The sequence below is a fragment of the Penicillium digitatum genome, chromosome 1 (genome assembly GCF_016767815.1).
Source record: "Penicillium digitatum chromosome 1, complete sequence".
NCBI lineage: Eukaryota > Fungi > Ascomycota > Eurotiomycetes > Eurotiales > Aspergillaceae > Penicillium > Penicillium digitatum.
In genome coordinates this window covers 5,660,298-5,685,866 of record NC_089384.1, presented here as the reverse complement: position 1 = coordinate 5,685,866, position 25,569 = coordinate 5,660,298, and the positions used below count along the sequence as shown (strand labels likewise).

General features: G+C 50.0%; 8 protein-coding genes across 8 annotated transcripts; 5 read left to right on the top strand and 3 right to left on the bottom strand.

The window, feature by feature from the left end:
- Window positions 1-384: 384 nt before the first annotated feature.
- Window positions 385-2,514, top strand: Pdw03_4293 (Protein-tyrosine phosphatase, putative; the record flags this gene model as incomplete). Its single annotated transcript, XM_014675818.1, has 1 exon — window positions 385-2,514. One exon carries the CDS (start codon window positions 385-387, stop codon window positions 2,512-2,514), a length of 2,130 nt encoding a protein of 709 aa, XP_014531304.1.
- Window positions 2,515-3,423: 909 nt separating this feature from the next.
- Window positions 3,424-4,633, top strand: Pdw03_4292 (S-adenosylmethionine-dependent methyltransferase, putative; the record flags this gene model as incomplete). The annotated part of the gene is made up of 2 exons (XM_014675819.1): window positions 3,424-3,482; window positions 3,694-4,633. 2 exons carry the CDS (start codon window positions 3,424-3,426, stop codon window positions 4,631-4,633), a joined length of 999 nt encoding a protein of 332 aa, XP_014531305.1.
- A 247-nt stretch (window positions 4,634-4,880) lies between these two features.
- On the bottom strand, window positions 4,881-6,021 carry Pdw03_4291 (Methyltransferase-16, putative; the record flags this gene model as incomplete). The annotated part of the gene is made up of 2 exons (XM_014675820.1): window positions 4,881-5,422; window positions 5,523-6,021. The coding sequence occupies 2 exons, from the start codon at window positions 6,019-6,021 to the stop codon at window positions 4,881-4,883; spliced, it is 1,041 nt and encodes a 346-aa protein (XP_014531306.1).
- A 1,979-nt stretch (window positions 6,022-8,000) lies between these two features.
- Pdw03_4290 (Zinc finger, C2H2-type) lies at window positions 8,001-9,598 on the top strand (the record flags this gene model as incomplete). Its single annotated transcript, XM_066100704.1, has 3 exons — window positions 8,001-8,015; window positions 8,101-8,582; window positions 8,761-9,598. The coding sequence occupies 3 exons, from the start codon at window positions 8,001-8,003 to the stop codon at window positions 9,596-9,598; spliced, it is 1,335 nt and encodes a 444-aa protein (XP_065956104.1).
- A 1,578-nt stretch (window positions 9,599-11,176) lies between these two features.
- Window positions 11,177-13,682, bottom strand: Pdw03_4289 (Isopenicillin N synthase, conserved site; the record flags this gene model as incomplete). The annotated part of the gene is made up of 5 exons (XM_014675822.2): window positions 11,177-11,253; window positions 11,307-11,348; window positions 11,403-11,456; window positions 11,512-13,128; window positions 13,181-13,682. 5 exons carry the CDS (start codon window positions 13,680-13,682, stop codon window positions 11,177-11,179), a joined length of 2,292 nt encoding a protein of 763 aa, XP_014531308.2.
- Window positions 13,683-14,667: 985 nt separating this feature from the next.
- Pdw03_4288 (C6 transcription factor (Leu3), putative) lies at window positions 14,668-17,134 on the top strand (the record flags this gene model as incomplete). Its single annotated transcript, XM_014675823.1, has 6 exons — window positions 14,668-14,856; window positions 14,927-15,360; window positions 15,413-15,850; window positions 15,909-16,177; window positions 16,234-16,761; window positions 16,821-17,134. The coding sequence occupies 6 exons, from the start codon at window positions 14,668-14,670 to the stop codon at window positions 17,132-17,134; spliced, it is 2,172 nt and encodes a 723-aa protein (XP_014531309.1).
- Window positions 17,135-18,299: 1,165 nt separating this feature from the next.
- Window positions 18,300-19,853, top strand: Pdw03_4287 (Cytochrome P450, putative; the record flags this gene model as incomplete). The annotated part of the gene is made up of 8 exons (XM_014675824.2): window positions 18,300-18,351; window positions 18,401-18,578; window positions 18,632-18,803; window positions 18,862-18,978; window positions 19,036-19,210; window positions 19,274-19,318; window positions 19,391-19,583; window positions 19,682-19,853. 8 exons carry the CDS (start codon window positions 18,300-18,302, stop codon window positions 19,851-19,853), a joined length of 1,104 nt encoding a protein of 367 aa, XP_014531310.2.
- Window positions 19,854-21,279: 1,426 nt separating this feature from the next.
- Window positions 21,280-23,997, bottom strand: Pdw03_4286 (putative transporter MCH4; the record flags this gene model as incomplete). The annotated part of the gene is made up of 1 exon (XM_014675826.1): window positions 21,280-23,997. The coding sequence occupies one exon, from the start codon at window positions 23,995-23,997 to the stop codon at window positions 21,280-21,282; it is 2,718 nt and encodes a 905-aa protein (XP_014531312.1).
- Between the last annotated feature and the right edge of the window lie 1,572 nt (window positions 23,998-25,569).

Here is a 25,569-nt window from a genome sequence, read left to right as displayed (position 1 = left end):
TCTTTTTTTTAAAGTATGATTTCTTGATCTTGGATTATCTCATTCCTTTCAGATTCCTTCATTTTCCTTTCCTACTGGAAAGACACCCTTGTGATTTGGTATGTGGACAGTCTTCTCATATCCCTCTAACAATTCCCACTTCCCACTCCATGACATCGTGCATCGGGTGGATGCCTTTCCCCTTGTGATATGCATGATCGCCCGGATCATTAGTCTCAAACCCTTGCATTTCAGCAGCCCTAGATTCAGAGCTAACACCCTTCCCCGTGGAGACTCCATTTGCGCAGGCAGCAAGTGTATCTTCGATCTCGAATGCCATTCTAGCCCCCTCTTCAGAGCCGGATTAAAAGGAAAACCTTCCTTTTCACAGCGTCAACTTGGACCATGCCAGTGCAAACGAGCCAGGCGTCCTTTCCGGACTCATTTCCGTCTTTCATGTCGGTGTTTGGTGGTCCTCTTCCACGATACAAAGAAGACGCAAACACTATTCATCCACTTCAATACCCAACCCATGTCCCGGTCAATACACGCCTGCTTCCTTCCCCCCACCGCGAAAGTGTTTCATCCATGACCTCGGTATCAACCGAGTCCTCTCCGACCACCACCATCTCGCACTTTGATTCGCCCGGCGGGGGTGACATCTCTCCGAGCTCATCCCCAGAATCTCCCTCTGCAATGTCCGTCTCATACCCAAAATGCATGCCTTCAACAAGGCCCGCGGAGCTTCCTCCGCGCCTTGCGCCGGTCGGTGAACCGCGTCTGTCGCAGCCGGCCCCTCATCACACGCGCTCAGACTCCCCAAATCGGCGGGCGCGTAATCTCAAGAACTTGTCATTGCGAATGCCGTCCCCATCGCAGTCCTGCCCACCTCTCGCTAGTGCATCGGCATTAGAGACAACATCAAAACACCACTTGGATGCCCTGCCATCTCCCGTCCCGATCCTTTCCCAGAGCAGGAGTACGAGGCGGCGCGCCGCCAATCTTACCATCCAAACTCCCACATTCGTCAAACCGTTATCCGGTATCGCCCTTGATGTCGTGCCTCCAACTCCATCCCTGCGCCACGCAGAATCTTCACCTTCGCTTGCATCGATGACATCGCCCTCGCTCGCCTCGCGGTCAGGTATGCAGCTTCCCCGGCTAATGTCACAGGGTACGCGCCGCTTCTCTAGCGCGTCTGCCGAGGATGCTGCATCCCCTGTCATCTTGAAGCCGGTTGATGGTTCTGGCTTCTCTCGCCGTGTTCTCGATGGCCTAGAAGAGGAGGATGATCATCTTGACTCGCGCGAGTCGACCCGCAAGAAGGATCGTGGGTACCCCGATGGGCCCATCCGGATCCATGACTCCGGTGTCTACCTGTATCTAGAACCAACAGCGGAAGAAGCGTCCAAATTCGACGTGGTGATCAACGTCGCCAAGGAAGTGGTGAACCCGTTCAGTGCGAGCAAGGACGAGCGGAATGATACCGTGATGAGCACTTGGCGGAACACCTCTATGGTCTCGCACCGATTCTCCCGCGGTGAGCCCCAGACAGCGATTTCAGAAATCTCCTTCAAGTCTGCGTGGGAATATCAGCCTTCGGACTCTGAGTCGCCAAGTCCTACTGCCGAAAGTCCTTCAACACCAGCACCCGAGTATCTCCATGTCAGTTGGGACCATAACTCGGAAATTCTCGAAGACCTGCTCCCGCTTTGTGAGCTGATTGATGATCGGATCGCGGAGGGAAAGAAAGTCCTAGTGCATTGTCAACTCGGCGCTAGCCGCTCAGCATCGCTAGTGATTGCCTACGGATTGTACAAAAACCGGCACCTGGATTTCAACTCGATGTACGAAGCAGTCAAGGGACGCAGCCAGTGGGTTGGCCCGAACATGAGTCTCATCTACCAGCTCACAGACTTCCGCTCTAAATTGTTGCGAGGGTCTACCTCGAAGCCCCCGCCTCAGGAGTGGTTTGTACAAACCGGCCGACGAAGTTCAGAGCCTCAGGTTGCACAGGCTGAGCGGGCTGTGTCCAACGAATCAAGCCGACCGTCCTTCCGCGGAATGTCACAGGCATCTTCAATTTGCTGTCTCTCAATCCCCGAAACCAGCTCGACGCGTCCCACTACGAGCGACGACGGTAGCTACACAAAATTCAAGTCCTACTCGCCCAAGCGGAGTCTGTCCCCCCGACCCCTCCCATTCCGACAGAAGTTCCAGTCCGTGGGACCTGCCGCGGGTCGACTACGAGGGTTGCCGCGTAGCGTCACCATCTGTGACCCGCTCGGTCAAACCCGTTTCGTTGCACGTGATACGCCAGAATGCGGTGATGATATGTTTTCACCGAGAACAAACGAATTCTTCTCGCCAGCTCCGGTGGCACCACGATCATTCCACCGGATTGATCGCTCCGCAGCCCTATTTTCACCCCCGACTCCTCACGCCATTGGGTTTGCCGCCGAACCGGCAGACCCTCGCTCGCCTCCATCCGGCGGCGAGCCTCTGATCATGAGATCTATTGATGAATTCTTGTGATCTCTCTGCCTTGTGTCCTTTAAGGCCGGGCTTGAAACGATTCCACGACCCGACATATTTCCCATGTCTCTCTTGATTTGAAGACCATCTCCTCACCCCGGGGCACGAGGCACGAGGCCCGGGGAGTCAACGCAACCGTTCCATTCTCACCTATTAATTTCTTCCACTCATCTCTATCAGATGACTGGCTTGATGATACTCATGACCAAAGCAGGCTTTGTTGTCGCTCATCTCCTTTTTTTTTTTTTTTAACCCACTTGCACACTTACTGCATTACCTTTTTTGTCATTTGAACCTACGGGTCTTGCCAACGCCGTTACTGGTCACCATCGCTTCAATTTCTTTCTCCTTTTTAAAAAAAACCACCGGCGTCTCAGGTGTCCAAAACGGACGAATTTTGATTCCAAGGCCAGCCTTGGAAAATCGAAACAGACCCGTATGATTTCATTTCGGCCTGGTACCTGTACTATTATTGGAGGATCCTATCTTTTATTGGGGTTCTCTTGTTTCCCTTGACTTTCCTCTCACTTTCACTTGGTTATCTCGTGTCACTCTCTTATCTTTCCCTCTTGCCGCTCAGACAAGGCCTTTGACGCCTTTCTTTGTTTGTTCAGCAATCGTGTGGTGGAGGTGCTTGGTTCCTTTCGGACCTCACGGTATGTTTGGTTTATGGGTCAGGATGGCATGATATATAGCCCATTTTACGCCTCGTCACAAATAGAGATCGATGTTAGGCTTCAGTTGTTTCTCGTAAAGCTGTAAAATTTGGCATCATGTCTAGTTATAGTAGTGGTAGTAAATCCACTTGTGGCTCCAGGCTGTTTTTTGATTAGAGCGGAGATGACGATAAGCCCCGAGAACACCTCCAACCCAAATTTTCCCCTGCGCATCGTCTCCTCGCTCGTGAAAATGGCCGAAGAATCTCACCCGGCATACCTCTCGCCCAGCGAGCTGGGCACAAAAGACTAGTACGTGTTCCTTCGGCCGCACCGTCGTCCTTTGCTAGACGCAAGAACTGGGAATTCATGAACCCCGCTCTGCCCCTCCATGAGTGTTGTACACAGTGAATCAGCCACAGCAAAGCAGCAATTGGATCGGCTTGGACTACCGATTGATCTATAAACTGCATCTTATCTTGAACCCAACTTTCTAGATGCAAAACTAACAATCTCAACCTAGCTGGGAAAACTACTACGCCCGCACACTAGCCCACATCTCCCACGAAGCTCCCAAGAATGGCACCAATGCCCTTGATAAGCAAAATGACGATGATGCCGCATCCACAACTTCCGACCTAAATGAAGAAGATGACCCGGGCACATCCTGGTTCTCCGAACACAACGCCCCGCAAAAAGTCCTCCACTTCCTCACACGCAAGTCCTTCCCCTTGTCGCCGCGCAACACAGTGCACAAGAAAGGCTCCCACCAGCCAAGTGTTCTAGATCTTGGTACTGGAAATGGGAGTATGCTTGCGCTGCTTAGGAAGAGAGGCGGCTATAAGGGACGTCTTGTTGGCGTTGATTACTCGCGCCAGAGTGTTGAGCTTGCTAGGGAGTTACAGCGGGTGAGAGGACATTCGGCTTATCGGAGTGACTCTGAAAATGAGGAGGAATCCGATGATGAAGAGGAAGCAGAGGATGCGGTTGAAATCGAGACAGAGACTGGTTCCAATGACTTGCCGGAACAAGAAACATCCATCCAGTTCGAGGAATGGGACATCCTCGGCTCGAAGGCTCTTCTTTCTGAGACGGGTCTCGCGGCATCACCCTCCTCTCCCTCGGAAACCCTCCCCTGGTTCCCCTACCAGGAAGGCGGGTTCGATATCGTGCTTGACAAGGGGACGTTCGATGCTGTCTCGCTGGCCGATGATGCGAAGACCACCCGTGTCTGTGAGAGGTACCCTGATATTGCGCGACGCTTAGTGCGGCGTGGCGGGTTCCTGATTGTTACTACCTGTAACTGGACTGAGGAGGAACTGGTGCAATGGTTTACTGGTGCTCGGACGAGGGGAGATCGGCTGGCGGTTTGGGGCCGTGTTGAGTATCCTCGGTTCCGGTTTGGAGGGCATGAGGGGCAGGGTGTTTGTACAGTGTGTTTCCAGAGGCTTGTGAATGCTTGATATTTGAGTGGACCTGCGGCACACCATGCGAACAATACCCCTGAGCCAAAAAAAAAAAAAAAAAAAAAAGGTGGAGTGCAGATAGATATGCTGAATATACCGAACTGTTTCAACCATGCCAAGGCAAACGCACATGACATAGAAACATCTAATCTGTTTGCTCATCTGTTTTATGCTCATAATCTCATCATGCAAAGGAAATGAGATCTCGCTCGAAAATGCATCATCCGAACCACAACTTACAACACTACTCCCCCCTCCTCTTCAAAACAGCAATAACACACCACCTCTTCTGGTTCTCCGTACCCTCCCCTTCCCTAACCGGAGTCCACTCTCTGCGAATCTCACCCCCATCCTCCAACCGCGCTACCAAATCCCTCTCATAGATGCTCTCGATCACAAACCCATTCTCAAGAACCGTCTCAAAGAACCCGGCAACAATCGCCCGTCCCGTGTGGAACCCAGCAACGACCCACACCTTTCCGCCCGGCGCAAGGAACCACTGCATCGTGCGGGCAAGGTTCTCATGCTGCGAGCGCATCCAGTAACAATCTGCCGCGACGATGCGCGTGAAGACACCCTTATTCGCCATCGAGAAGGAGTCATTTAACACTCCCCATTCGTGCGGGTGCATTGAAACTTCTCCCACAATTTCAGGCGTGCGCCTGGATAGGTTGTGCTCTATATTGAAAGCGATTGCCCCGCTGAATGCAGGCGAGGAGGGGTGGTCGGTTGCCACGACCTTCGAGGCATCTGCTAGGGCACAAATTACAGAGGGGAGAGCGGCACCTGTATAATATGAATGCGTTAGTTTGGGTTGGTTAGGGTTGGCGGGGTGCAGTAACTATCAACTGTAACAAGTGTTGACGAAAACTGAACTGCCACTTACCAGCGCCCAACTCGAGCACTCTCTCGCCCTTGATACCCCACATCTCGCGGGTTTCTCTCTGGGCTTCTGTCTCTGTTTCACCTGGTGCGGTGGGTGTGTCCGCTTGCTCGACACCTTCTGCAACAACCATCGCCGCGCTCCAGAGGAAATGCGCGAAGAGCTTGCGCCCCTCGTCGACCTCGTTCACGGACTTATCGGCCTTGGGTTGGCCTGCGGCGATTTCCTCGGAGCGCTTACTGCTTGAGGCCGGGTAACTGGGGACCATGATGTTGAGATCGCCATAGCGCGGGGAGCTGTAGAGGAGGTGTTGGCCTGGGTCACCGTGGAAGGAAGGCGCATCGTCTGGGAAGAGATGGGGGAGGAATGCACCGAAGAGGTCTTCGGGTGATTCTTCGATTTCACTATCGACATCTTCGTTTTGGAATTCTGGCGCTGGGGCGCTTGGTGTGTTGGTGGGGTGGTGACGGCGGGGGAGAGGCCGTAGACGGGAATGGAGCATTGCTGCGGTTTGAGGGAGTTGGGGGTCAATGTGTGGTGGGACTAAATCCGGTATGTGAGAAGTAGACCTCGAAGGTTTGCATGGTTGAAAAAGTCGATTGGCCTATTATGTGAGGCCATTGCGATGGATCCATCCGAGATGTGCCCAATCTTCATTCCTTATCGGGTATTTCCTTCACAAGATGTTTGCACTGTTTGATAGCTTTCAGGGCGGATTGATTAGGTGAGATTCCCTCTGGCTGTCAGCTGTCCGACCACGTCGTATAAGATTGGAGAATAAAAGAGGAGCATATTGTGAGATTCACTAAGCTGATTGAATTGATATCTTCGAAAAATGGTTAATTTTTTTTTTCTTTTTTTTCAACGACTAGGATAAGCTCTCGACAGCTCTAGTAATTTCATCGGCAACGATCCAACTGTCCAACCCAATGACACTGACATGAAGAATGTCCCGAGTGTCCCGCAGGTCAATAATGACAGGCCAGCAACCTTAGGAATGTGCCAGAAGAAAATGTCAGGGGGACCTCCTTTTACTCTGAACGGCGCCAAAAATAATTCCCAGTGCTCGTGCGCAAGAAGGCAGTGTGACGCTCGGAGTAATGATCCTCTCCTGCAGGCATTATTAGCGTGTGAGATGGCGCGACCTGCTCGTAGGAAAATGGTGACCTGAGTGATTACCTAACACCTGACCACCAGGGTCCAGGGGCCCTCTGCTTGCCTTGGACTGTTAGGTGATAAGCCACAGTTGCTCTTTGCCACAGCAAAAGACATTCTTACATTGCGTATGTAAGTACGGAATCTACAAGGGGAAGCCTATAACTAAATGACATCGTATCCACAAGAGTGTATCAGGTGATTTATTTGACTAAGCCCTCCCAGTGACATCACTGGACCCACCTCATCCACCCTCTTCCCAGCACTAGACCGGTCGATGTATGCAGGTGATCTGGTCGATACATGGCAAACCGGTACTCTCCAAGTCACTAGGTCAACCTTGGAAGTATTTACGGGCATTTCCTATCAACCGAAATTCGTCATTACCCGGGCGGGAATCAAGTGACCTGATTGGTACTTGCATCTGGAGTCCAGCTGTGCCATCTTGTGACCCTAATTGATCGTCAGGCAACTGGAGGTTTTTTTTTTTGGGAGAAAATGTAGTTACTTAGATTCCGTTGTTTGGTAACCGTATAAGACCACATCAAGCGAATTGGTTTATAAAGGATTTTAAACGTAGCCAGTTAAGCCTGGACCCATGGGACTATCCTTGAAAACCAGGGCGCAGACCCTTCCCCTGTACGGAACACCATCCGAGCAGGGCAAGGTATTCAGACACATTACCAAATATGATATTTAAGAACGGAGTAGCCCTGGGAGATTCTACCCAACGTTCGCCATTCGAATTCCAGAATTCAAGTTGAATACAATAAACATGTCTTCGGACAAGTGGATCCACTCTACTATCGCATTAGAGGCATTGCAACACACACCGATATAACACACAATATAGGGGATGCTTGGAGACGAAAGAACTTCAATTTTTCAAGTTTAGACAAGAATATAGTCCAAAAGTCATCGATATCTTCCAAAACATTAGCAGCTAAATACTAAACTCGTATGTATGACCGGTGATCGCTTTCCCTCCCCCCCCCCCCCCCCCCCCCCGCATGCTCAAAGGGAAAGGCCCCCGCAAACCTGAGCCATTTTGGATCATACCGGCCCTGACTCTTTCTCTCCTTCTTTCTCCTCTTTTTTTTTTTTTTTCTCTTCCACCTTTCTTTTTTTTCGATTCCATCGCCTTTTTTTTTCTTTATTCTCTTTCATTCTCTATCTTCATATCCTCTTCTTCTAGCATTCATTGCTCTCCTTTACCTATACATCTCGGATCCGGAACTCTGCCTTATTTCACTTTCGTTGAATTGAGGGCAACTCGTGTCCTAGAGGAGTGTCAATTCCATTGGAAGCTTCCTCTCAATTCTTACCATGGCCTCATTCAAGGTAGGTGGTCAGCATTTCCATTTGACACCCTTTCTTTTTGGAGAGGGGATCATACTAATATAGTGGCCCCTTTGGCCATTCACAGGAATTACCCATGTCGCGTCCTCTCCCCAATCCTAGCCAGCGTCATCACACGCATTCGACCTCGCTAGGTGCCCTCAATCCAAACCACCGTGTAACTCGCCGAAAAAGTATCACCGCCGCCGCTGCCAATGCTGCCGCCGCAGTCGTCGCCTCCATGGAGGGTGGGGAGGCTACCTCGCTCCCCATGGGTGCACACCGCCGCAGCCTAGCAGGCCGCAAAGGACTGGAAACTGGCTCTATCGGAAATGTATCTGGCTTCAGCTCCTACCTCTCCCGCAGAATCAACAGTCCTAGCCAGGAACCACCGGTCGCCCGCAAAAGTTCTCCGGGATCGGACCACTCCGATGGCAAGCCCAAGAACCGGAACCGCGGAGCCAGCGAGGGTGCCCAGCTCAAGACCGAAGGGAAGCGTGCTTCGACGGCCATACGTTGCGATCGCTGCGGGAAAGGGTATAAGCATGGCAGCTGCTTGTCTAAGCATATGTGTGTATCCCCCCTACCGCTCGGCCGTCTTCTTCTAGCTCGATCGGGAAATATGCACCATGTCGGCTCTGTGCAGGTCGCCCTCGTGGTTGTTGAACTCCCCCTTCATCACTGCCCCCTTTTTTCTACCCCTTTCGACAACATTTAATTGACGTGTTTTTTTTTCATGGTATCTTAGGTGGGAACACGACCCAGCATGGTCCGTTACTTCGAAGCTTCTCATCTCCAAGCATCAGCAGGTTCAACTGCTGGAAGCCGCCTCCGTTTTGGTTACCATGAATCACGATGATCCGCCCGATGAGTCCGCCGAGTTGGAGTCGGAATTGTCGTCTGGGTCGCCGGACGCCCTGTCAGAAATGAGGGATGGCATCAGCTCCGTGGAGACCACGCCACCCCCAATGGACTCGGAGGAGGACGACGATTTCGAGATGTCGGGTGTACCGGCCCAGTGGACCAAACGCCCCAGCGTCAGCAACGCCTCCGGTTTCTCTCGTTCCTACCAGTCCATTCCCTCCAGCTCGTACAATGATAGTGCTCCGCTGCACTCCCCGAGCTTCTCTCACTTCCGTCAATCGAGTATCGACACCCGTCCTTCGACTGCGGACGCACGATTACACGAGGATGATGAGGCGGATCTTGCCGCGGCCATCGGCCTGTGCAATTTCGGGACTCCTCGCACAGGGCCTGTTTCCATGACCCCGGATGTCCCACCAGTGCCTCCACTGCCGGCGCGCTACTTGGACTCAAGCAGCCACCCGAGCACCCAGGGTCTCCATTCCCCTTACTCGCGCCCCACAGAGGAGGCCGCTTGTCAAGACTCCTACGCAAGCATCTTCTTGTCCCGGTCGCTCAACCCGTCGCTGTCGTACAAGGTGTCGGATGAGCGTGAAGTCCGGACAGGTGGTGACGAGGCGCAGAAATCCCGGCAACGTCGTAACGCCGATGTGGACTTTGGTAACCGCTCTGCGCCAGCCGATGACGACGATGGTGGTGTCTTTGGCCACATGGAAGAGTAAATATCCCAGCCCCCGCGCCTGCGTGCCTCCGAGCCAGTCCTTGGGTCAAATCGGTGCATGCCGAACGACGACCCCTTCACGATCTCATGTACGAGCTTGAGCGAATTTTTTGAACTTTCTTGTTTACATGTTTTGCAACCACTCCAGATTAAAGAAAAGAGCCAACGTTCCGATCTTGTGCAGAGCTCTTTTCTTAACGGAGTGTTTCACAATTCTTAGGACCTTTTCTCACTACCTTTGAGATCCCATGTATCAATCATGTCTCCTTGGCCCGCTTTGTGTCTTTTTCTGTGTGTTTAGTTTTGCCCCAGTTTATTCTGGAACCCCCCCCCCCCCCCCATAAAGGCCACTCCGGATGGCCGGCGCATATTTATCCCCATCAAATACTTATATCCATAGGGCTATGACATACCACTTTCATGTCTCCTATGCTTTTCGTTTGTCCTTTTTTTTGGTTTTGGTTTTGGTCTCTCACCTCGCACATATATACCAAACCCACAAATTCTACGATCCGCTTCCCTACTATTCCCTCGTCTGTATCTCCTCCATTCTTTTCTCTCCGTCTCCTTGCCCACGCTCTTCTACATTTTCTCACCTATGGTCTCTCACTCTTCTGTACTCAACCCCTTGGATGGGGGCATACAATGAATATATCTCATGAATGTACTACACCTTAATCTTGAATATAGATCCACAGGCCATTTCCATGTCTGTCAGTGTGCCTGTACATCATAAGCGGGGAATTGAAGACCCACTATGGGATGGGGTAAAGGTCCATAATTTTTTTTCCGAATGTTTCGTCATAGGTAGAAAAATAGGATGTACAATTAAAAGAAGCTCTGATGCATATGAATAAAAGGGACTGTATAGGTTAATGCTTCCATGGAATTTTCTGCTGTTGTTAGCCTCTTGCAGACCACTCGTTGCAGAAATCAGCATACTTCTTCCTATGATTCAATTATGTTCCTATACCCTAGATATAAGTATTGGGATGTACCAAGCTAGGCATTCATGTGATATCCACCGATCTCAGATTGAGATAGATCGCTCATGCTCAAGATTTATGATTGCATAAAATGTGTAATGCATCAATCCGAAAGGCTTCATCCCAGGCAGCGTGTAAAATGCGATGCACCGGGTATTGCTCCTTGTAAAGAGACATTGGAGAAATAAGGGATGTGGCAGCAAGGCATGACCTTGAAAGCGCTCAGCAGCAAGTACAGTCAACAACTGAAACGCTAGGTCAAGGAATACCGCGTTGGTCATCTTCTAGTCACCGGGGGTATAGATCAGCACTGCAAGTCATGATGGGGAGATGAAGAGATGGAGTCTGAAACGAAGAGATCCTTTGCTCAGACATTACATTACAATCGAGAGGGTACCACAGGAGACGCTTATAAAAGCGATGGGTGTGAGGCCTAAATTAAGCAGGTGATGTGTATTATGGGCCTGTTAAGCAACAGCCACAACTCGATCGGCCAATTCGTCAAGCAGTCAAAGAAACAACAAAGACAATAAATATAGAAGAACCAAAGTAAAAGTATCAAGAAAGGGGGTTTTCACCATTTATCTTTTGAATCAGCAGCCACCTCCACCTCCACCACAACCTCCTCCTCCTCCGCAACCACCGCCGCCACTGCTGCCACCGCCACCATCTAAATAACCAAGTCAGTGTGAGATTCCGTCTAGAATGCCATAAAGGACCTACCACCACCACCGCTGGATCCTCCGCAGCCTCCACCTGATCCGCCTGTATAGAGAACCATCAGAATCCATGGTGGTCGAAGTTCATTAAGAGACTTACCACACCCACCACTACCACTGCCTCCTGCGCAGCCACCTGCAGCTACGGTACCACCTTTTGGCCAATCAGTTTCACTCAATGCTTCTATAAGGGTGTAGGAAGAGTTTACCACATGTGCCGGCACAACAGTTCCCAGTAGCACCTGCAGTAACGTTCATGCAGCCCGGATTACACGCGTATGAATCACAGTTGATGGACGGGTCCATCATGTACGGTCCATAGTATGGCACCACAATAGGGTAACCGTATGCATAAGGCATGTAATATGGATAAGCATCGCCCTGAGAACTCGAAGATTGGGAGCCGGATCGTTGACGGCGCTTCTCAGCACGCCGAGCAGCCTTTTGGTAGTTGCTCTGTAGACGTGCCCGTTGCAGGGATTTACGCCAATCTGGCCGATGATGCTGGTTTGTTGGCCGGACGGCGTTGTGTGAAGAGATGTGGGGGTTCTTGTTTGGGTCGGACGAGATATCGGGACGATCGTGCAAGAGGTCTGCAGCGGTTCGAGCGCGAGAGGCCGAGCCAACAGTGATCAGCCGGCTATACAGGTCTGGGGTTCGTGTTGCTTCGCAGTACCAGCAGGTGCATTCGCTGTAGATTCCGCCGTTCGTGACACGGCGGTACATTTTGCTGGTCCAGGCAAAGCCGTCGGAGAGTTTTTCCTCGTCGACTTTGTCGTCGTGGTCGATGAACATACGTTTACCACCCGGTTTTACCTGCGACGTGCTGTAATTGTAGTACCGCGATGGGCTGAGTTGGTGTGTGTGCCAGGCCAGGTCGACGTCCAGTGTGGGCACGGCCATCTTCTCTGGGTTTTCGATCATAATCTGAAAGAACACTTCGTACTTTTTGGTCAGCCGGTCCATGGTGTTGAAGACTGTTGGCGAGTGTAGCCAGTCGATTTGGTCCATTTTATCCACGAAGGTGCCTTGTCTGATGACAGCTCCCACAAGATCTAGCGCGAAGGGACCGAGGTTATCCCAGTATCGAGACATCATTCTTCGGAATTGGATCTTCTCGGCCGGCTGGAGACTTTTCAGATAGACTCCATGTGCTTTCCACAAAAGATTGGTGTCGCGTAGCTTGGTCTCGAGTTGCTCCTTCAGCTTGGTGACATTCTGACACAGATCCAGTCGACCATTAGTGAGATGCAACAGGCCCTTTCTGGAAGCCTGGACGACTCGTGTGGGGAATAGCATGTCACGTAGGGGTTGATGATTTTTTTTAGCAATTGAGCCCCCCTCGGGGATTCCATATAGACTGGTGAACGACCCGGGCATAGGCAGGTCTTGTTCAATAGCTGCTTTCAGGTCTTTTCGAAACTTTGCCACCTTGAGCCGGCCATGGTCGATTGTGTGTTTACAGCTGAAGCATTTCACTTCGAAGGAAAAATCGGCATACCCACTGCTAAATTTGAAGGCGTTGGCAACAGTTCCTCCAAAGCGAGCTTTGGTCCACGGAACAGCGTTCGCCCATCCACAGCAGGGGCATTTGACATGCTTGGTCAGCGGGTCATGTAAATTGTTCCACTTGAGGTTCAGTTTCTGCTCAAACAGCCGCTGGACTTGTTCGGAAACCGTATACTCCATCGTGTGATTGCTGATGCAGCGATCTATCGCTTCCCATGGAAATCCTGTTGCCCAGGTGCTGATTCTGCCGTATCGAATGCAATCCTCAAGGTAGTTCCGGGGATTCAACGAATGAGCATGCCAGACCATCAAAATATCTATAGAGTAGTTAGTCAACCGCTTTTTTTGCCTCAGAATCAACACACTAACCTAGCGGGGGCAAATTGTCCGTACTCCATGCAACTCTAGTATTACAACTTAGGATGTTTTCGTAGTCAACGGACTCCAAGTCATTGATAGTTGCCATCGGTCTTGACCGGGGGAGCCCAGTAGACCACCATTTGGTGTAACGCTCGACTGCACGCGCGGTGTATACCGCCCAGCGCTTTTCACGAATACGAGCCCGTGCTTCATTCAGTTCTTTCGGAAAGATTTCGGCTTTGGCGTCGTAGATACCAAAGAGCCCATCATCACTAGAGATAGTATCTCGCAGATCTGCGAGAACAGCCAGGAACTTGAGGTGTACAACACACTGGTCGCGAGTGATGGTATTTGAAGATGGATGGGAACTCAGATCCAGCTGTGGCAGTTGTAGTGCCGGCTGCTCGGCCTGGTTGGCCGAATAGGAAGGTGGTCGTTCATCGGAAGATTTGCCAATGGTTTCAGATTGATTGAATACTTCTTTGGAAATTTCATCCGTTGACCCCCCCATTTTGGTGTTTGATAGAGGAAGTAGATGAAAAAGATGTAGGTGTTGGTGAGCCAAGTCTGAGAGGTGTCAACGGGTGGGTTCTGTGGTCCTTTTATACATCGGATTGATGATAAAATCCAGGGATCTCATTGGTATTTGAGTACAAGCAGACAGATTCCAGTCAGCCTGGTGCTTTTGCCCGGCTTCCTAGCCTTTCATAGCCTCCTGATATGAGATGGATGAGATGCATAATGACAATTACCACCGAGTGCCCTAAGGGACTAAAATCTAAAACCACATTTGCCTAAGCCTCCACAAAAGTCAGGGAGGGGTTTTAGTGAATGAAGGGGTGTTCATATTCATTGACCTTCTGAGCCAATAGGCTGAGAACGTTCTCTCTCAATCTCATACTGGATTGGACGAACAGGGTGAAACCGGGCGCGACTGCCTTACTGACTGCTTTGGTGGCCCCAGTCCGCGCCCCAGGCTGTGTGCAAATACGCGGTGCATTGAATGTTCTACCCAAATGTTTCTAGTATCTTTCTACAACTCTATTCAAATGCATGCACTCTGAACAAAATACACAGCTCATCGCCGGTCACATGTTGGAACGCCGATTCAAGGTCACGTGGATGTCGATGCACATCTGGTCATGTGATATGCCCCCCCCCCCCCTCCGTGCTGACTCATCAAGGTTCCCGGAAGAAGTGCGCTCACCGAGTGAGGACAAGAAAGTTAATAAGGTTCTATTGGAGAAAGACAAGAAGGAAAAAGAAATAACCAAGCCCAAAAGAAAAGAAGAAGTACTACCCCAGATCAAGACCCCAAATTGTGTATCGGCGAACCCGTCCGGATCTCTCTCACCGTCTGAAACCGATCACGATCTGCTAAGACGGCATTCAGCCTGGCTTCTCTCGGGCGATCGAGCGGCATCGGAGAGGGCCAAACCCAAACTCTTGAGCCGATTGCGAGGATTGATAATGCTTCTATTGGAACCAGTCCCGTAATGGGGGGTGTAAATCAGGTACCTATCTCAGTTGCCGCCAATGGCGTGCATGGTCGCAAACGCAATATAACCATCGCGGGGATCGACAGTTCTCCCGGGAGTATCGAGGACATGGATGACAATGATGCGCGCGAGGAGAAGAGACGTCAGCCAGTGAAGCGCGCTTGCAATGAGTGTCGACAGCAGAAGGTAAGTCTAGCATATCACAAAAGTTCTCGGGCTTCTTTTAGTTTGACTAACTTTTTTCGGATTGCGACAGCTCCGATGCGATGTCATTCAAGACCCATGGACCGATTGTTCGAGATGCCGTCGACTGAGGCTCGATTGTAAAATTGAGTCCAACTTCAAACGTGTTGGAAAGCGCAGCCGCAATGCGGAAATGGAGAGGGAGATCATGGAGCTTAGGAAGCAGATTGCTACTGGCCAACCAGTCCCTGGGATGTCACAGCAACAAGGGTTGCCTGCAGGGCAATTGACGCCCAAGCAAGACTCGAGTCAAGTCAGTCCTGCAGTTTATCAAACCCCATCTGCCATGTCCGCAGATCAGTACATGGGATCTCAAGAAGCTGTTGCGTCCCTCCTGGACCTTCGTTCGGGCTTCGATGGTGCCAGCTTCATGAGGAATGGTGGACAAATCAGACGAATTGAGGATGTTATGGTTGTTCCCGAGAAAGTGACGGAACTGTTTAACATGTGAGTCCTTATCTCTGAAGCCTCTGTGATTGATCTGACTTGTTCCTGTCAGATTCTTCACATATTATCACCCCTTCCTTCCATTTTTGGACAGAAATCAATCTTCCGACGATTATCATAATTCTTCTTCGTTGCTTTTCTGGACAATCCTCAGTGTCGGTGCGCGACGCTATCAAGGCGATTCAAATTTGCTGAATTCTCTCGCTGGTCCTGTCACCCGGCTGGTCTGGAGTACTCTAGCAGATATTCCTCAAAGTTACCATGTCGTGAAGGCGCTCGCTCTACTGTGCTCATGGCCGTTCCCCACCAGCAGCACCTCAACAGATCCGACCTTTATGCTATGTGGAATGATGGTACAGGTTGCTATGCAGCTTGGCCTCCATCGGCCTTCTCACACTCAGGACTTTAGTAAATTCCGAGTGGAGTTGATCGAGGATGAATTGAGAGACAAGGTGCGAACTTGGGCGATTTGCAATATTGTTGCTCAAAGGTGTGTAAAAAACCATGATCAATTGCTGCTCGCCTTTGTCTCACGTTTTCCTTTGCAGAGTTTCCACCGGCCATGGACAGCCATCATCTACTCTTTACGACTGGACATTGTCCTCAAGCGATTCGCTAGACCCCAACTTCAAGCTTCCTGAAGACATAAAGCGAAGATTGGAGATTGAAAAGTTTTGCGACAGGGTCACCCGAGCACTTTACACAAATCGACGCGATCCTGTAGGTTTAACTAACGACCATGAACGCTCAACAATGATTGCGTTTCTGTCGCGAGACTTTGAGGAGCTGGAAGAACAGCTTAACCCGCAGAATGACTGTAAGCTTCTGAAGTTCAAATGGGGATCTAGCGAATGTATGGCTAACGACGTCCAGGTATTACTGACTTGTTTCTCCGTGCTGCTAACCTTCATTTGCACCTTTCGGCATTCTTCGACGAACCAACCACTAAAAATTACCGCGAACGCGTCCTATCTCTATATGTCGCGACGACATCCTTTCTCGAGGTTGTCCTGAACCTCGAGACGGAGGTTGGCCCGGTTCTCTCTTACACCCCATACTATGTCTATCAGATGATGGTTGCCGCTGGCTGCACTCTTCTCAAGCTGTGCAAGAGCTTCTTCGCCTCTCATATAGACATGGATTACACCAAGAACCTCTTCAATCGTACAATCTGGGCCATCCGGGGGGTGTCAGCATCCAGCAACGACCTACCCGAACGGCTTGCTGAAGTGTTGGCCCAGATGTGGAGATTGGGAGGAGCGACGCAACGGGCTAATAATAGTACCGATGTTGACGACTCCCTGCGACTCAAAGTACGCTGCCGGATGAGCATGTCCCTACTTTTCGACTCAGTGTGGCGCTGGCGGGAGGATGCCAGGACCAAGGGCCGAAACATTGAAGGTCAGTATCCCCTCGCACTCCTCGGAAAAAAAAAAAAAATGTCTAACTTTGTATTCTAGCCTATCTCAAAAACCCAACTAATCCCGACTCGGCGGCCGATTCTTCGGCCAATTCATCTGTCGGGCCTATACACACATCTACAATAACCCCAGGAATGTCTGGGAATGATCCAAGTCTTGCCCCGGCACCTCTTCTATCCCAGGCTAGTCTTGGGATCCAACCACCCTCAACCCAACCTAACGGGCTCCCAAGTGGTTTCATTGAACCTAACTATGAAGTCTTCGATCCGTTGAACTGGCTACTTGACGGCCTGGTAGACTTGCCTTATTCATACTCTACCATGGGTGGGATGGAATCCCAGGGCATCGCATAGATTGACTTGCCTAACATGTTCTTGACGTTAATGCCGGTGTTTTACTTTGTTTTATTTTCTGCGGGCGTGGCTTGCATTGTCTGCTTGTATCATTATACCACACATTCGATCGCTGATACTTGCCAGGGAGTTTGCTCATCTTCTTGTACTTTCCATGTCCGTTTACTTTTATTATGGGTCCCATGTACGATTTCCTTGATTCATTTCCAATACGATGCTATATTCTTTTTCCGACATGATACTACAAATTAACCCAAAATCCTTGTCTGAAACCCGATGCGTCAGAGAGTAGCCTCATGCAGTTGTAAAGTCCATCAAGTCCAGTGCATACTGTGCGTATATCACACCGAGCTATTTTTGTCGCATCTTTTTGCACAGATTCGCTCCGCAGAAGCAATTGCAACCCTAACCCGGTGATATCCTTGCTTTTCTCTCATCACATCATTTTTTTCTGGACGAAGCCTATATAATCTCGGTCATCCTGATCCTTCTGGGCCATTTCTTCTCTTCCCCATTCCTTGGATCAAATGGCTTTCCTTTATATCCTCGGTTGGACCAAGGTGGACCCTCGCATTTCGGCTATAGTGCTGTGCCTTCTTGTTTCCGTTCTCTTTTGCTCTGTGATTGCGGCTGCTTTGGTGTTGACTTCCTGCCTCGTGGCTAACGTTGGTGACCTCCCTCCAGATGTGAAAAGTTGACCACAGTACCAAAATTCACCAGATGCTGATGCAATTTGGTCAACCGCCAGAGCCACATTCCTTTCCCTGTACGCAAAAAATATTCCTCGATCTTATACCAGCAGTACAAGTTTGTCGTGGACGGGCCTAGTTCGATACAGAAGGGCTATGAACAATTCGCAAAAGGCTTGTTCGAGATCCCACGGACATTCCGCTTTGGTCAGGTCATACTATGCCAGCCGGAGTTGATTGAAGAACTACGAAATCAACGGAATACTCTTGTATCCCCCGAGCCGTGGATTGATCAGGTAGGGCTATCGGGAGAAGTCTCCAAGTTGAGACTAACCAATATCACACAGCTCCTCCAGGTCTCTCATGTAATGCCTGGCTATTTTCCCAAGGGAATGGGATGGCCAAAAATTGCGAAGACTACACCTGGTTTGATTCGTGCTACGGTTTACAAGCACTTGCATCGGTATATGCCCGCTATGAATCAAGCAATTCTCTCGCAGCTGCAGACCCTAGACTTCAAAGATGGGGGTAAGTTTTGACGACTGAATAGGATATTGTTTCTAATGCCTTCGACCAGAATGCAACGTCGGCTGTTTTGATTTGGCATACTCGATCGTAGCCCGCAGTGGCAGCTTTGCTCTTGTCGGCTCGCGGCTCTCTCAGAATGAGGAATATCTTGAAGCTGTCAAGGACCACATCCTTGGGATGATAGTCACCACTCGTGTGCAACTCCTTGTTCCAGATTTCCTGAAATCGTGGGTAAGATGCTTCGTTGGTTTTAATTCCCGTGGACTGAGAGACAAAATAGTTACATTGGTGGCATCATCGGTCGACTCGCCACTCTTGGGACTAGTTGGAATATGCACGCTTCGCGTAAGATAATGCTCAAGCACTTCGATGCACGTGCAGCAGAATATCACACCAAGATATTCGGTGGCAACGGACCCAGTGAATCCAATCTCGATGACCCGGACAATCCAGTATCCCTGCCTGCCCTTCACCCTCCCTTCAATCACGCCATGACTGAACAACCTATAGGTTGAAATCTTCCAATGGCTGTATGAGAGCAGTGTTCTTCGGGAGCGATGGACATATGCAGAGGTGATAGGTGAAATGTTGCTTCTGCAATTTGCTTTTATCTATACCACGTCCTATGTAGGCACTCCGTACGCATGTCATGGTCCTGCGATCTACTAATTTCACCGCCAATAGGGACTCTACAGCGCCCTCGTGGAATTAGCTCGACAACCCGAATACATTGCACCTCTGCGTAAGGAAATTGATCTGATTTTCTTTGAAATGGGACCCACGGTTCCGGCCTGTGATGGCATGGTTTTGATGGACAGCTTCTTGAAGGAGTGCCAGCGATTGCATCCCCCTTCAGCACGTACGTCTATATGCAATCATCCATGGGAATTTTGCATGGCTAATGCAATAATATGGATACTAGTCTCTGCCCATCGGGTCTGTATCAGTGACCTCAAACTTTCTAATGGTTCGTCCTCGCACACACACACTACCAGGCTACCAAGGAGACATTGAGCTGATCAAGGGTGGAATCACACAGATATCACACTCAAGCAGGGCTCCCATGTTGCTGTCCCAAGTGGAATTATCCAACGATCCAGCGAACACTATGCGAACCCCGACGCGTTCGACGGCTTCCGATTCGTAAAGCGTGCAGCAGCTGGAGCCAAGGACTCCCGGCTTGTCGACCTGAGTCCTGACTATCTGGTTTTTGGAATGGGCGCACATGCCTGGTAAGTCTGATTTCTGCCTAGCCCTTTTTGTTTTTGATCTTCTGGTTTCAAATCCAACTGGCCGGGTCCTATCGGCTGACTGTTGCTCGTGTTTGTAGCCCTGGACGATGGATGGCTAGCGCGCTCATGAAGCTCGCCTTCGCGCATATCCTGAATCAGTGTGACATACTCCTGCCTGATTCAGGTTCCGTACCCTTGACTGGCTCGCTTTCATTCGAGGAGTTTTACGTGCCCAACTTCGGGCTGAAGATTGCTCTGCGCAAGCGCTAATAAGGATATCTTATTGGGGACCAGGATGTCTGGGCACAGATAGAATTTTGATCAAGTTTCGACCGGAACACATTCATATTAATCTCAAATAATGCAGTGCTAAAAGCATCGACGTGAAACATGCACCAATTCTTCCCTTGGCGCAAATCACTGTCCGATAAGCTGATAAGATCTCAACTCCGCCTATCTCCGACTGATTCAACTTCACCTCTTCATCGTTTTCCCTACATACCTGAAATTGGTTCGATATCATGGCTTCATCAATCTCCTCCCAGAAATCTCGGTCTCGGCTCATCCCATACAAGCGCGCTCTTCTACCCCCACGAACCAAAAAGCCAGGCCCCAAGGCATACAAAGTCCTCAATCCTAGCGCCATCCCCGCAGAGACGAGCATCAAAAAATCATACGAAGAGGTCAATCAAGAGAGAAACAAGTCCACGAGCTTAAGTGGGCATAGCAAAAATATCTTTGAAGACAAAGAAGAATACGAGCCCCAGACCCCGTGCTTTCAAGTTTCATTCTCGATGCCGCCACAGCCCTTCCTCGATCCACCGACCTGGGAAGCGATGCTCAAACACAGCCGCGAGAGATTAGCAATCCAATCATTAAAAGACGAATCAGGCTCAGGTATTGATCGGGAAGATGAATCGGTAGAACGGACGAGACGGCGAGTGGAACGCGAGATGGAGTATGGGTCTATGGCAATCCGGGGCCGGTCGAGTGTACGTGGACGTGGGAAGGGGGGAAGGGGGAGAGACAATGTCTACTGGGGTGGTAGATATTGACCTTGATGGGTTTGTGATGAGCTGGGTGTCTTTGAGGTCCCCCATATTTGGTTGATAGGCCATATGTGACCCATTTGAATGGCCAGCTACCTTGTAAAACACACAGGCTTCATTGTTCAAACAACATCCTAAATTTCTTTCTAGAATTTCTTCGTTTTGCTCTCATAAAGTACATCCAAGTGTGTGCTTTTGTACTAATACACTATTTGATGAAATCATTTATATCCCCTGGAGCCAAGAGATGATTGCTTCATAGGCCATGTCACACAACGTGAAAGCAAGGGGGCAGTTTGGAACGCTGATTCAGTCTAGGACTGACGAACAGGTGGGAAATCGATACGGATGTATTTCACAATAAACAAATCAAGTCAATGGTACATCTGAGAAACCAACAAAGGTTGAGGCAAAGGAACGAAATCACTGGAATCATCATCGTAGGTTCACGTTTCATGATCATCATAGATCGCATGTCAAAAGGTCATCTCGGGGCATCGAAGCAATTTCAGAAACCCCCCAAAAAGCAAATGCATCATGAAATCGTCGGGCAAGTGTTTGAGACGCGTGAAACATATCCAATCATAAAAAAAAAAAGCGAAGAGCAGAGAAGATGCTGGAAAAAAAAAGGACAACATTCAAGTCATTTATCTCATGGCCACCTCAGCTGTAACACTAGATGCCACGTAGACCGGGCCACCGATACTCCGCTTGAGGAGTTCCCTCCGGATAGCCCGTTTTCTCTCGTCTCGTCGCAGGCGCACACGCCGTATGCGATTCCGCAAAATGCGCCATGGCATTGACTGGCGCCGCAGTCCCCAGCGAGAGAGAGACTGGAAGCGAGTCGAATTTAATGGCGATCCTGTTCGGAAAATGCCGTGATCAACCAAGCTACCGTTGCTAGTCATTTCATTGAGCAATCGTTTCATTTCTGGGCTGCGGCGCGCCAAAGCAGGCGGACCGTCGAAGATGATGCGCCGGTGGGGCATGCCCAGAGAGTTTTTCACAATCAAGGATTCATCGCGGCGCGCTAAATCTTCCCGCGTCGGCGAGCGCTCTTTCTCTGGGGATCCGGATATGCCTTCCCAGAATGGGCGGGGCCGCCAGAACGGATAAAGACGACTGTCTATATCCATACCTGCGGTTCGGTTCTTGGCGGATTTCATGGAGAGTGACCGCGCTATAGCATTAAAGGAATCCGAGCCAGGTTGTGTGCTCCACGTACGACGGACGGAATTCCTTCGTCGACCGCGGCCTTTGCTTTCATCTTGGGCGTCATGTAACGGAAGTGGGGGAAGAGGTCTGGCGGATGGGGGCTTTGGGGGAGGACGCGGGTTCTCCAAAGGCGAGTCGAAATTGAACGTCGCTGTCTGCAATGGATTGTCGGGTGTACGAGGGGGTTGGGGAAGATCACAAGAAGTCCCAAGAGCTTGCAAAGGGCGCCTCGGGGAGGCTTCCACACGAGGGTCAACAAGAAGCAGGGAATGATTGTTGTGTGTGGTCAGGCTGACGGCTGTAGCCTCTTGAATTTCGATAGGCCCCGGCGAAGACGATGGAATGGAACCTTGGGTGAAAGGCAAAGATGGAGGACGCAGGGTTGCCATATCATCGGGGCTAGCAAAGACGGCGTGCATATTGGGAGCCTCGAGGAGGGCACGGCTGTTGGGCGAAGCCAAACCTTGGCGACGAGGCAAGGATATAGGCTGATTCTGACGACCCTTTTGCGTCTCGAGGTCATTGGCTAAGTCATGGCTTTGTAGACTGTCAGAAGTAAGGGAAGTTGCACAAGAATTGTTCCGACTCGTTGACGCAGAAAGTGTCGAGCCTCGGCCTAGTATACTAGGACGTTCCGTGGGGCGACTTCGCAAACTATTGGAAGTAAGAGAAGTTGCGCAAGAATTGTTCAGACTCGTCGGCGCAGAAAGCGATGAGGCCCGGGGAGGAATAACAGGCGGCCCTTTGGCACAACCCCTGAAATCGACCTCGCGAGACCGAGTCGACACTGAATCAGGGACGGTGTGTTTCTTCTGCCCTGGGATATCTGAGTGGCTCGTTGATGATATCGGGGGACGACGGCTTGATCGGTGAGAACCCAGTTGGGAAGAAGCATGACTATTAGGATGGGACGTGAGAGATGAATTTCTCTCTGGTATGACAACCACGTTGATAGTTTCGATACCGGACTGTATTGCATTGTTGCTAGTCTTGGCCGAGAACGACATCTCGGATGTACCGCTTCGAACATCCTGATCAGAAATGCGAGCTGCCTTGTGAATCAGGCGGTGTTGGGATTCATGGATGGAGCCATAAGTTGTACACTCAGGTATGGTGATGGGAGATCTGGCAGACCGCAGAGAGCTATTCTTTTCGGTATGCCGGAGCATTGGCTGGGCCCGTTTGGGAGAATCGATTATCATAGCCTCAACGGTAGATGTTGAAGAGATGATTGACAAAGGACGGGCGTCTGTTTCACTGTGTCCTGCTAGGCTCTCCAGTGATGACGACCCAATTTTCTCACGGAGCTGTTCCATTGAGGGGTCTGCTTTGACTTCATGCGCACTGTTGGCACTGTCCTGCAGACTTTTTTCCCTCATCAAAGAGGCATCTATGTGCTCTACATCCAGCACATCTCTTTGAGGGGTTGGGTCATAGACTAGCTGAATGTGGTTCTGTGCAGACTTTTGCTTTCCAGCTAACGGTGTTAGGGACCCATCAATCGGGTTTGCGGCCCAATGCCCATCAAAAAACTCGAAGCCAGCGTCGCCTTCAGTTTCGCCATGCCGTTGGAAAAAGGACGGCGGAGAATGTTTTATATTTGAAGTTTGTGGAAGTTGTCCATTTAAAGTCGGCGGCTTTGATGGTTGCCTACTTTGTTTGGGGGCCTGGGTTGCGGTCTGGGACGTACGAACCGGGATGTCCGTATCTTCTTTCAATGAGATATTCTCCAAGGCCGTTTGAAATGAATCGGTTCGAGACGACGAGGAGAAACAACTGCTCTGGTTCAAGTAAGGTCGCTTGTTTGAGTTCGTTCGAGGAGGCGTCACATCCGGGGTTGGAGGCTTGGAGGGTTGGCGAGGGGTCAATACCCTAGATGTTGGCATGTCTGGCAAAGAAGTTTTCGTCTTCTGAGGTGTTCGTTCGTCTACCACGAGTTCTTCATGACCTACACCCGGGGGTGTCAAGGGAAGCGACGGCGTCGTGGCATGTCTCCCATTTTGATCAGTTTGATCCGGAGAGACCGGTTGGATGACTTCGATGCTAGAAGTGATTTCACCCCGCCGAGTGAGCGTCTTGTGAGACCTTGAAGGTGGCTGTTCGAATGCTTGCAAATCCTCCGATGACCCCATCATTTCCACGCCTGGCATCTTGGAAACAACACACTGACGGAGACGTGAAGCATCCGCAGTCGCTTTTATGAATTTGTTTAACGTTTAGATACCTTTCAGTATCATAATACTGAGTAGGAAGTCTTGTTCAGGGTGTTGGAAGGGTCGCATCGCGCGCGAGCACTTCACGACCAAGATGCAACCAATTATTCCAAGTCAACAGATTTAAAAGCCTAAAGGCTTTACTTTGTTTCTGTATGCTGCAGGGGGGGGGGGGTGGGGGGGGGGATCGTCTGAGGTGCATTCAAGTCCGTCACAAATGACAACCAATGCATCAGCACGAAGTACGGAACATGGGCACGTGCTTTTGACAGATGAAGACTCCGGCTCGGTTTATTTCTGTGCAAAGTGAGCTGAGCTGTCAGGGTGGGGATGGTCAAGATTGGCGAGTGGCTGGGTAGTCTAGTCTCCAGCCCTTTTGTCACCGCATTTTAGTAAAGTATGAGGCAATAAAGAACAGTCATTCAAATAATACCAGATAAGGAATTAGAAAAGAGTACATTGTTCACAATTCAAAAATACTCGCAAAGGTTGAAAGATGTGACGAAGGGTGTCCAAGTGTTTTCGCGCCACCGTTTCCCGCTGTCGAGCGCCTTTCCTATTCAGGTAATATTGATGCCTTGTAGCCTCATCTCATTGAGATACTCCTCACACTGCAGATTAATCACCCTAACTTCTAGCTTTTAAGGTCCAATCTTGCCTTGGCCTGGAATTGATCTCTTGTCGAGGCTAGTTTAGTGATATAAATCCATCCTTGAATGTTAATCAAAGGTTGGTTACTACATCCTACAATCGCGATGTATCTGATCGACCTCATCTATAAATCGGCGCGATATGTAGACGCTGGAGATGAAATGTGTCAGCATTCCTCGGGCATGTGGCTTGAGATCTCATGTTTCTACTATAGCCCTTACCTAGTATGTTTGGACCTTGATCTAGGTCTCAAATACATGCACGTTTCAGTCCGGTAAAGGCATACGATGCACAACCTTACTGAGGACATAGATAAGAAATCCTCTATGGATCTCAAGTAGCCCAGCATAGTGTAGTGTCTTATGGAGTAATGGCGTAAATAGGGATAAAATAGTGATTCATTGCATGGTCTTCGACGCAACACAATTCTAATTCCTGTTCCAGCTGTTCTTATATTCCGATCCTTAATACTTGACTAACCGTCTCTTGGACATGTGGAGGCTTCTTTCTTCCTTTTTGGTGAGTCTAATTTCGGGGCCAGAACTTACATTTGAAAGTGTGTACCCCGTTGATCTTGTACTGCGAATACATCTTGGGTGAGGGTAAGAAGATCGTTGGACTTTCAAAGAACTAAATGGGGTTTGAGACTCTATCCTATGTGGGAAAGTCTTTACTTGCCATCGATTCATGCCATTGGGTCTGTGTAGGCACTATTTATCAGAACTCTTGTATTCTTTAAAGGAACGTGAGTTGATGAAGAATCTAACTCCATAGCTTCGCAATCAGCCAAGAATCAGGTTTCCCTAATCAAAGATCCGTCGGGTAGGTTCCGCCACTATGTGATAGAGAAAGGGAGTT